The 10861-nt window shown below is 36.5% G+C and overlaps 1 protein-coding gene across 1 annotated transcript; it reads right to left on the reverse strand.

Moving 5' to 3' along the window:
* Positions 1-3630: 3630 nt before the first annotated feature.
* LOC133301242 (serine/threonine-protein phosphatase 7 long form homolog) lies at positions 3631-4203 on the reverse strand. The gene is made up of 2 exons (XM_061500859.1): positions 4189-4203; positions 3631-4107 (listed from the first exon to the last, which is right to left on the reverse strand). Exons 1-2 carry the CDS (start codon positions 4201-4203, stop codon positions 3631-3633), a joined length of 492 nt encoding a protein of 163 aa, XP_061356843.1.
* Positions 4204-10861: the final 6658 nt, after the last annotated feature.

A 10861-nucleotide genomic window follows, 5' to 3' on the forward strand; every position in this document is an offset into this window, starting at 1 on the left:
CTCTGTGAGAGATTAGGTTATCTGTAAACCGGAGAAATCAGGATGGCATTTAAAGGGACTCAAAAATCTATGCATAGTAAAAGAGATCATGAGATGATCTGCCTTTAGAGTCAGTAAATTGAAGATTCCCTATTTCGAATAAAGCTTACCCTAAACCTCAAGGGTTGATACGCTTCCTTACCCTAGGTTTTATGGAAAGGTAACCGAGACGAAAAGAAATACATACGGCAACCAAATATGTGTAATAGGATGATCAAGTCATTAATCCAACTAGCTCTGGGGCAACAAAGCATTGCTAGTGCTCTGTGTTGTCATTAAATGGGTTGTGGGCTTGTTGGGCCCGAGCCCATTTATGTCAGTTGCTATGTTGGACTTAATGGGTCACACACTAACACCTTAATGTCATGATAATATAGCATTAAAGGTATTGGGCCTAATAATGGTTGTTAGCCAAAGATGAAGTTTGGAAGCCCACCTCAGAGGGAGATGGCGCATGGTATTGTTAATGGGCTTGGATGGTCCAAGACATTACTAATTAATTTAATTAGTTAAATTAATTATCAAATATTTAAATTTTGAATTTTGAATTTTGAATTTGAAATTTGAATTTTGAAATTTGAATTTTGAATTTGAATTTTGAAATTCGAATTTTGAATTTGAAATTTGAAATTTGAAATTTGAATTTTGAATTTGAATTTTGGAATTTGAATTTTGAATTTGAAATTTGAATTTGAATTTGAAATTTGAATTTGAATTTAGAATTTAAATGTTTGAACGTTTGAATTTAAATGTTTGAATTCGAATTTGAATTGGCTATGAAAAGTTGTTTCATAATAAAAGGATAAGATGAGATCTTGTTGGAACAAATCTCTTGTATCAAGAGAAGATTTATGGAGATCTCCAAGGGCTGATTTGGGGCGCCATTTTGGTGGGAGATGATTGTCATCTTGTCAAACCAACAAGCTCCAATCAGATTTGGTTGTTGAGAGAATCAGTGAGCTAGTTGGTTCAAACTTGAATGCAACAGCTCAAATGTATCTGGACCCTTTTTGGGCTGAATAGGGGCGCATGAATTGGTGGTCATAAGATGACCATTGGTTCATAATTTTGACTAGATAAAGACATAGTCTTATGAGGATTCAAAGGGGAGGTTGATGGGATTTTTGAATTGCAACAACTCCACCTTTTTCTCACTCACTTGTGCGCCACTTTCATTATAAGTAAAGTAAAAATTCTGATTTGATACACTACTTCTCTCCCTCTCTTGTGCGCCTAGTTGGTGAGTTCTTCCTTAAGGTTTTTCAAAAGAACCTAACGAATTCTTCTATATACCATTCCCACTCTTGTGAAGTTTTCATGTTGGAGACTTCACTCTTCTAAACACATATACCTAGCCTCCCTCTTCACCTATTGAGCGCATAGCAAGCCTCTCTGTGGTGGTCAATTGGTGGCTTTCAAGAAAGTGTTCTTGCATCTTGACGTGGGTGGTGTGGATAAACGTTAGAGGGTTTGAACCCTTCAAACCTAACACTGATCGTCTTGGAGTTTTGAACTCACAAACAAAGGTAACATCACATGCCATAAAGCATGATTCTTGATTGCATGTGTAATTCCGCATATGAAAAACTTTATTTTTCCCTCTCACATGCTACGGCCTTCAAGGCCATTTTACTTTCAGTTTTTATCAGTGTGTAAATTTTAATAAATATTATTATTACAAAATTTATTTAATGATAGTATTTTTCATAAAAATGTTTGTCTTTTTGTTATCTTTAGTTCAACCTTAAGTTGCAATCATAGTGAATTAACCATTATAAAACAACCATAGATGTTGCAATTTGACTGGTAAAAAAATTAATTTATTGCATTTTAAATAAAAATTACAAAATTTATGGCTGTTTTGAAAATATTTACTCATTTATTGCACAATGCCACGCCCAATTTGGGCGTCACATATCACGCCCCATTTAGGCGTGACACCCACGTGGATCACGCCTAAATGGGGCGTGACATGTGCTGCCCAAATTGGGCGTGACACATGCAGACATGCTACCTCCCCAAGGCGTGAATGATGCAAAAAAGTCTATATAAACCCTTATCACTCTATACACTCTTCACAAGTCTTCTCTTCCATCAGTTCTTACATTACATACATAATTATTATCTTAAATTTAGTCTTTATTTTATTTGTTATTCCATTTTCAAATGAGTTCACATTCTGATTCTGTTCGTGTTGTGTTATATTACAATGGTAGGAAGGTGGAAGGCCGATGAGGTGTCATGTTATAAGGTGAAAAAGTCCGACACATAACCAACGCAACGCAACCATTGACGAACTGCATCAAATAATTCGTCAGAAGTTAACTCTTCAAGGTAACCAATATATCACTCAGATCACCACAAGGTTATGGCAATATGATCAATACATTAGTTTGCAAGTGGTTGATAATGAAGACGTTGAGATGATAATGGAAGAGTTTTTCAACCAGTCAAGGAAAGATTTTCTGGAGTTGTATGTGGACATTGCAGGAGCAGAAGATGTAGCCTTACCGGTGAGGTCAGTTGCTTTAAATTCTCCACGTCTTGCATCAACGTCCGCTGCGCATGCTTCTCTAGTTGCTAACATTTCTTAGGGAGATGAAAATGATCCTACTTGGGTTATGCATGACGACGACGGCGACGATGATGATGAAAATATCGCAATGGAAGAACGTCTTTTGGCCGAGGATGCTAGTGCTTCTAAAGGAGATGACGATGGTGACAGGGGCGCGTCTCAAATCCCAGTATACCATGCACCAGTGGGGTCTCAAATCTCGTAGCTTAATGACATAGGCTCCGCATAATTAGCAGAACATCATCAAGGTATTTTACAGAATAACTCGTATGTGATTTAGGGTGTTTGAATAATGTATTAACAAGTTTTAATTCCTATATTCAGGTGACGATGCTGTTATTCCTTTTTGGGAAGGAATTACACTTTACACACATATTGATTGGAGTTATCGGAGCGAACAAGAATCATGCATTGATGGTTCGATTTCGGGATCGGGATCAATACAAGGTCCGTGGCAACTGGATGACAAGTTATTTGTGAACCAGGAATTTGCAACGAAAAAGGAGTTTCAAATGGCACTGAAGCTCAACCTCATGAGGGAGCATCAAGATGCAATTGTAATTGAGAGCACGCCTGCAAAGTTAAGCATGAAATATTGCGCGTATGATAAGGGTTTCCCGTGGCGCGTTAGAGCGATAAAACCAGTGTTTGGTGAAAATTGGAAGATTACCAGATGGGGTGAGGATCACAATTGTTTGAATGACCATATTTCTCAGGGTCATAGACAGCTCGATGTTGAAGTCATTGCGGAGCTCGTTCTAGGTACGTGTTCTGTCTTAATATGTATGCAACTTTGAAAAAAGTGTTACAACCTATATATTTTATACTTAATGTGTATGTAACATCCTCATTGTTAGGGATGATAAGGGAAGAACCATCAGTCTCAATTGCACTGGTTCAGGAAATGATCACATCTAAATATGGATTCAAAGTTTTATACAGAAATGCATGGTATGCGAAGACTGGAGAAGAATGTGGCACCCATCCATGTCAGATCTACCGGCATCTGTACACTCTCACAAATTCCTGAACAAGTGTACCAGAACTGCAGATCCCCAACTATATGGGCCAATGTCATCAAATCCTCCCCCAAGCAACGGGAGTAGTCGACAACCCATGTTGCTACCTCCAGACCTGTCGCACAATAGCCAACACCCTAGCATACGGGCAATATGCGCCCTCGTGAAAAAAATCTCTCGATCATGATCCTCAGCTGCATCACTCCATTGGGCCCACAACCGATCGAAGAATGAGATGCGTAGGTCGCCTGTGCCACGAAACTCACTGACCCGAGGCCTGGCACCAAAAATAGCCTCACAAACGGCAGGCCAATTCTCGGATGTAGATCCGGTAACAACTTGCTCGTCACTAGGCAATCCCAGTATACCGGCCACATCCTGCAAGGTGATACTCATCTCACCCTGTGTCATATGAAAAGTATGTGTCTCTGGTCTCCACCTCTCGACCAGAGCACTAATCAATGTGGCATCAATCTGAAATACATTATACAACCATCAAACGATATGTCATTGTATTGAATAACTATATAAATTATTACATCGTCAAGTGCATACCTGAATATGTGGCATCGTGCAACATGTATAAATCCAGCCTGTGTGAGGTAATCGGCGACCACATCTCGAATAGTGCTGGCAGGTGGCCCCCTGTACCTTACCACGTCAGGTCTTCAACTGACGAACATGTTCCGTATTCCACACCCGCTGTAAAATATGGGCACTCTGCGTCCTCTTCCGAAGGACCTCCCACCTATACAGCCCAGATATGATCTATATACTAGGATTGGTAGGCTCTGGCTCGTGATCAGATGCAGAACCCCCAGATGATGATGAATCAGCCATGATTAAAAACTATACAAAGTTGATAATTTATTGTAACCGTTAATTTATAATAAAATTATGCATACAAGTGTAAATAAACATTGAAAATAATTTACAAAACAACAACTTACAACATGTAACCGCAACATTTATTTAAAAATTGATTAATCAAATTCCTAATTCCCTATCAAAATTAGTAAGCAAAAACCCTAAATCACTAATTCATTCGTAACTACATAATATTATCGTGCATAGGTCATTAATTCATTCGTAAGTAATTAATTCGTACAAATTATCACATCATGTTCCTAACAATTTTATAATCAAGTATATTAATTCATTATTAAATAATAATAATACCTAGGTCACTAATTAATTCATAATGAAATAATAATAATACCTAGGTCACTAATTAATTCATAATTAAATAATAATAATAATGCCTAGGTAACTATAATATTCCTAAGTAACTACAACATTCATAACTCACTACAAAATTTCTAAGTCACCACAACAATTTTCTAAGTCACTAATATACACTAAACCCTAACATATTCCTAATGTAGCACTATAATTTAAACGTATATGTAGCAGGTATTGACAAACTTACTTTTGTTAGCAGAGCTTCGCTACACAAATTTCCATGTAAGGTAGAGAGCACAATCGTCTTAGAGAGAGGTTAGAGAGAGAGTGTGAAATGGTAAAAAAGGGAAAATGGAGTTTATATAGGCTGCATGGGTCACACCCTTTCTGGGCATCACATGTCACGCCTGGTTTGGGCGTGACCCACCAGGAAGTGACGCCATCTTTGGGCGTGACATGGGCGTGACATTATGCAATAAATGCGTAAATATTTTTAAAACAACCATAAATTTGTAATTTTTTATTTAAAATGCAATAAATTAATTTTTTTTTGCCCAATTTGACTACAACATTTTCAAATATAAAGTCAAATGTGTTGTATATAACATATATGACACTAAAGTCATGAATATATTGGTGAAGAAATGATTTGATATATATAATATAAAAATAACAAGTGAAATTGAAAAAAAAAATAAAAAAATTGACCCACCCGGTCCCTAACCCGCTTACATGTGGGGCAGGTTGTGTTAGATTAGCGAGTTAAAATATACAACCCGTTGCATCCTTTTTTGGCCATTGGCTGTTAGACCCGTTGGGTTTAACCCATTTTGATCAAGTTGTTAAACTTTAAAAATTTAAATTCTTAAAAATCAAATTTGAAAAAATATATTTGAAAGAAAAAAAACAATCCTGAGGAGCACGTATGCCCATTTGTCATTATTACCATAATAGAATGCCACTTTTCTAAAACCTTGAGACTTGCTTCCATGCAAGTTTTTTCCCCATCAGATGATACATATACTCTCCCGATGCCCCTACCACTATGTGAAAAAAAAATGAAAAATCACTTCCTAGTGCTGCAGCTTCATTCATCACCTCATCCCATGCCATTGTTGCCTCAGATGGATTGCTCTATTCAACTGCTTCAACAACCTTTCTCTTCCTTGCCATTTTTCTTTTCCCTCCTTAATTTTCTTAAGCTTATAAGAGTGATTATTTTAAGCTACCGAAGCTTGGTTGTTATGGTTTTCTTTGTGCTGGTTTGGACATTTATATGGAGGAAGGGTAGTTAGTGAGCTTTGAAAAAATTCAGTTTTTAGAGCTGAACAGGTCAAAAGTTCTTACTGATTAGCTCCATATATTTGTGTCTTTAACATTTAGGCTTCATATCTGATCATTTGGCGGTTTCTCGGACTTTTTAATTGGTGCAACTTATTGGACCTAGACAAAGGGTATTCATATTACTCTTTTTCTGTGATCTTATTTGAAAATTTAACCATATTTTATACCATGGTGCAATCTTGAATTGGTTAATGAAACTGCTTTCAATCCTTATGTGGTAGAAAAATTAAATAACTTTTCTTTGTTAAAAAAATTATATTCCTTTATTTATTCAACAAATATCAAATTTATTACATAATTTATATATTTTAAAACAAATAAATAATCAAATTACATGAGTTTAAAAATCAAATCAATAACTATAAAAAAAATCAAATCAAAAACAAGTTTTGAAACTAAGTCAAAAGCGGGTCAGGTCGGATTCGATTCGATTTTGAAACCAAGTCAGACCCACTTCAGAAATTAAGTCAGGTTAGATTTGACCCAGTTCTAAACCAGTTCAAAAAAATTCAAACCGGGTGAGTGTTAACTCTCCCAAATGAGAGTTAAATTGGTATTTTTATGATGAATTTACTGCATAAATTTCATATAAGTTGTCTTGTTTGCGTGATAATTGAGCTAAATATTGCATATTCATGATTAAGTGCTTTGAGATGACTAAGTATGGAAAATGAGACAATATTCCTTGATTTTGTGTAAGAAAAGATGACTTGTTGAGTGTTTGTCTTTGCAGGAAAAATTGACGTCATAATGTTGTAGCAGAGAAGCTGACGAAGTAATGATAAAGCAATCGGTACAACATGACAGCGTGGACAAGGGAACAACTGAAATTTCAAAATTCAAAAGTTAGTTATTCCCCAACAAATGGATAAAACACCAGCAAGAAAGGATCAATGACGTTTTTAAAGATTAATTCTTATCCTAAAATTACAAGGATCAAGGACAACTAGTCAACAACAATATTGGCACAAGAAAATCAAGAAGATCAAGATCTTATCCAATCAAGTGCCAACAGCCCAAGAATTTAGGGATAAGATAAGGCTGCAGCAACACGATTCATGGAATCTCACTCCCAAACCTAAGACCCAATTAACTAACCACTTTTTCCTATTTAAAGAGGACTACATTATGAATTTAGAAGGATGGGAAGAATATAGTACCCCACACCACTTTTTAGAGAGAGAAAGTAAGATTCTTGGAGGAGGAAGAGCTGCTGGAGCAAGACTGTGACATTTTACAACAGCATTCGTTTTCATCTTCTTTTCTGTTTTTCAATGAGTTCCTTCTTCCTCTTCTCTGTTTTATTTAATTCCATTATGAGCTAAATTGCTCTATAGGTTAGCTGATAAAGTACTTATGTGGTAACATTGAGATGTATGCCTAAACTTTGTTTTTATTAATGTTTAATTAGTTTTTCAACGAGTTTGCTTATTCTTATTCATGTGTGTATGTCGAGAGATACAAATGTGATATTGAGGAGGTTGGGGCCGAGAGGTTTCCGAATCCAGGCCCTTGTTGAATTGTGTGGATTAATTAGGTTAAGAAGAATAACTTGATTAAGTTGTGGGTAAAGAGATCATTCACACCACATAGCCTTCGAACTTCAACTTTAACAACTCAGTAATTAGTCTGGCCATAGAGATGTGAGAATTAGTTATTGGGTATATATGTTAGGTTGGCCAAAAGCCTCAGCATACCTTAGTGTTCGGTTACTAATTAAGCATTGATTGAGCATCGTTATAGCATCGTTTCACTATTGTTGTATCAGGAAAATTGAACCTGACCTATATCTCATTCATAACTTTAATACCTTAATTAATTTACTGTTTTCTTAGTTTAATTATCTTTTAATTTACAAACCCAATCATAAAAATAATCCTTTTCTAGTATCTTTACTTAAATAATCATTGCTTTATAAATCATCTTCGTGGGAATGATACTTGAACTCACACATCCCTTTATTACTTGTGACACGTGCACTTGCGTATTTGTGTGATTGATTTAATTGATTGCAATTTGCACAACAGTCAGACCTGACTTGGATCAAATTAAACTGGATCGGGTCAAAATACCTGACCTATAAAACCAAGTTGGGTCGGGTCGGCACAAAAACCCGACCCTACCTGACCCATGCACAACCCTAATGACAGTTTAAGTAGGAAACGAGTTAAAAATTATTGAATTTACTTTTGAAGAAAATAAAAAATAATTATCAATATTCACATATTAGATTTGCCAAAAATCATTTTTAAAGCAAATAAAAAGCAAGGATAGGTGGCAAAATGGGTCTAACCGGTCAACTTAACTTGTCGACTCACCACCACACCACATATGGCAGGTTGAGTAGAGGCTTCGAACTTGCCAACCTATTTAAAATTATTCCGCTTAAATGTAGGTCAAAACAAGTTGAACTCGCCGCTGAACAAGTTAACCTATTAGTCTTTTTTTTTGGAAAAAAATAAACATTAGATATGACCATTTTTTTATTCTCTAGTCTTGTTTGGATACCATTTATTTATCTTGGTAACACAACTTTTTTTTGTATTTTTTTGCCAACTTTAAAATATAAGCGGGTTAGGAAGTCATGTGAGTTGAAATTTTTAACACACTTTAGAAAATGAAGAAGGACAAATTGACTCGTTTTGGGACAAAGTGGAAGGAAGGATGGGATGAGTTGCCACTTTACCACTGCCAACAAAGGGTGGCGAAAATGGATAGCATTGAGTGAGGGAGTGGTCGAAGGACGTGGTCCCTTAGGGCTTGGTCATGGACGAAAGTATTGGCACACCTTAGTGAAGGCAAGAGACAAAACTTATTGAATAACAAAAGACGAAAGGAATTGTGAAATATTCAGTAGTATTGAATTGATACAAGAGGTACAATATATATTGACAAACTAATGGGCTTAACCCAGACCTAAAGTATCAGCGTAAAGTTGGAGAATAGCAACGGTAACCCTTTTGAGGCCGAGGATAACCCAGAAAAACACATTTATGAGAATTGAGAGCTAGTTTATCCAAGTCTGGACCAAGATGATGAACAAAACACGTAGAACCAAACACATGTGAGGTCAAAGGATATAAAACTTGATGGGGAAACAAAATAGAGTTAGGTACCTGGTGATGATGAAGAAATTAAGGCATGCGATTAATGAGATAGCATGCAGTGAGTATAGCATCACCCCAGATATTGTAGGGAACATTGCCATCAATTAACAAAGCACAAGTAGTCTCAACAAGATGGCAGTTCTTGTGCTCGACTACACCATTTTGTTAGGGTGTATAAAGGAAAGATTTTTGATGAAGAATGCCATGAAATGGAAACAATTACTGAAACTGATGAGATAAATACTCACATGCATTATCACAACAAAAAGTACGAATAGGAATACCAAACTGAGTTTTTATTTCATTATAAAATAACTGAAAAATAGAAAATAAGTCATAACGAGTTTTCATTAAAAATAACCAAGTACATCTGGAATAAACATCAATAAAAGTAAAAAAATAATACTTAAACCCTAAAGTAGAAGGATAACGACCTGGTCCCCAAAAATTAGAGTGGACAACAGAAAAAGGGGACAAAGCTTGACAACTAAGACGACTTGGAAACGTACGAGTATGTTTTCCAAACTGACAAGACTCACAATTTAAACTAGAAAGAGACGATAAATGTGAAACCATCTTCTGAAGCTTAACAAGACTTGGATGACCCAGACGAGCATGTATAGTGACAGAAGAATCCACGGTGGAGCAGGCTAAAGAAGAAGAAAACAGTTGATAGATGCCATGAGACTCACATCCTTTTGTAATCTCTTTCCCCAAACTCCGATCCTAAAAGATGACAGAGGTTTTAGTAAAGGAAACAATACAATCATTGGATTTTTTCAAACGACTAATAGAAAGTAAGTTAAAAAGAAAATCTAGAACATAAAGAACATGATCCAAAGATAAATGAGGTAAAAGAAGAACTGTGTCGATCCCACAGGATTGGACCAGAGACCCATTGGCCATAGTAGTAGTAGGAAATGAACCAGTGGTATAAAGAGAAGTGAAAAAGGACTTATTATCGAAAATGTGATCAGAAACCCCAGAATCAAGAGTCCAAGGGCCTAGAGAGAGTAACTGAGAGATTCCAGCAAAAGAATTACCAGTGGGAGCAATGAATGCAGAAGGACCAGATGCTTGCTTCTCATACCACCAAGTTACAAATTCATTAAGTAGAACAGTCGGAGGTTGTGCAACGGAAGGTAACCCTGGAGCAGGAGCACTAGAGGAAGCCTGAGCAACATGAGCATTCTGAGGAGGTTGAGGTCGCTTGCCATGGAGCTTCCAACAATGGTCAACAATATGATTGGTCTGATGGCAATGAGTGCATAGTAGCTTTCCCTTAGAGGATTTACATCCATGACCATAACCCTGAGTAGCAAGGGCAGAGGAGTCAACGATGTCAACCGGAGGTACATGGGTCATATGAGGTGCTGATGATGTAAAAGACTTAGGTGGAATCCTAAGCAAGGTAGACATCACAGAATCTAGTGTAGGAACTATAGCAGACCCCAAAATTTGATCCCGATTGACAAACAAATGGGAAGGTAAACCATATAAATGAACAACATAAAAAGGGTATTACGATGTTCCTGCTCCTTAGTAACATATCCTGTAAGGGGAAGAAGTTCATTAAGATCATGAAGCAAACTCTA

Source organism: Gastrolobium bilobum, unplaced genomic scaffold (genome assembly GCF_033153095.1).
Source record: "Gastrolobium bilobum isolate Gb01-03AN ecotype WA unplaced genomic scaffold, APGP_CSIRO_Gbil_v1 utg10255, whole genome shotgun sequence".
In the NCBI taxonomy this organism is placed as follows: domain Eukaryota; kingdom Viridiplantae; phylum Streptophyta; class Magnoliopsida; order Fabales; family Fabaceae; genus Gastrolobium; species Gastrolobium bilobum.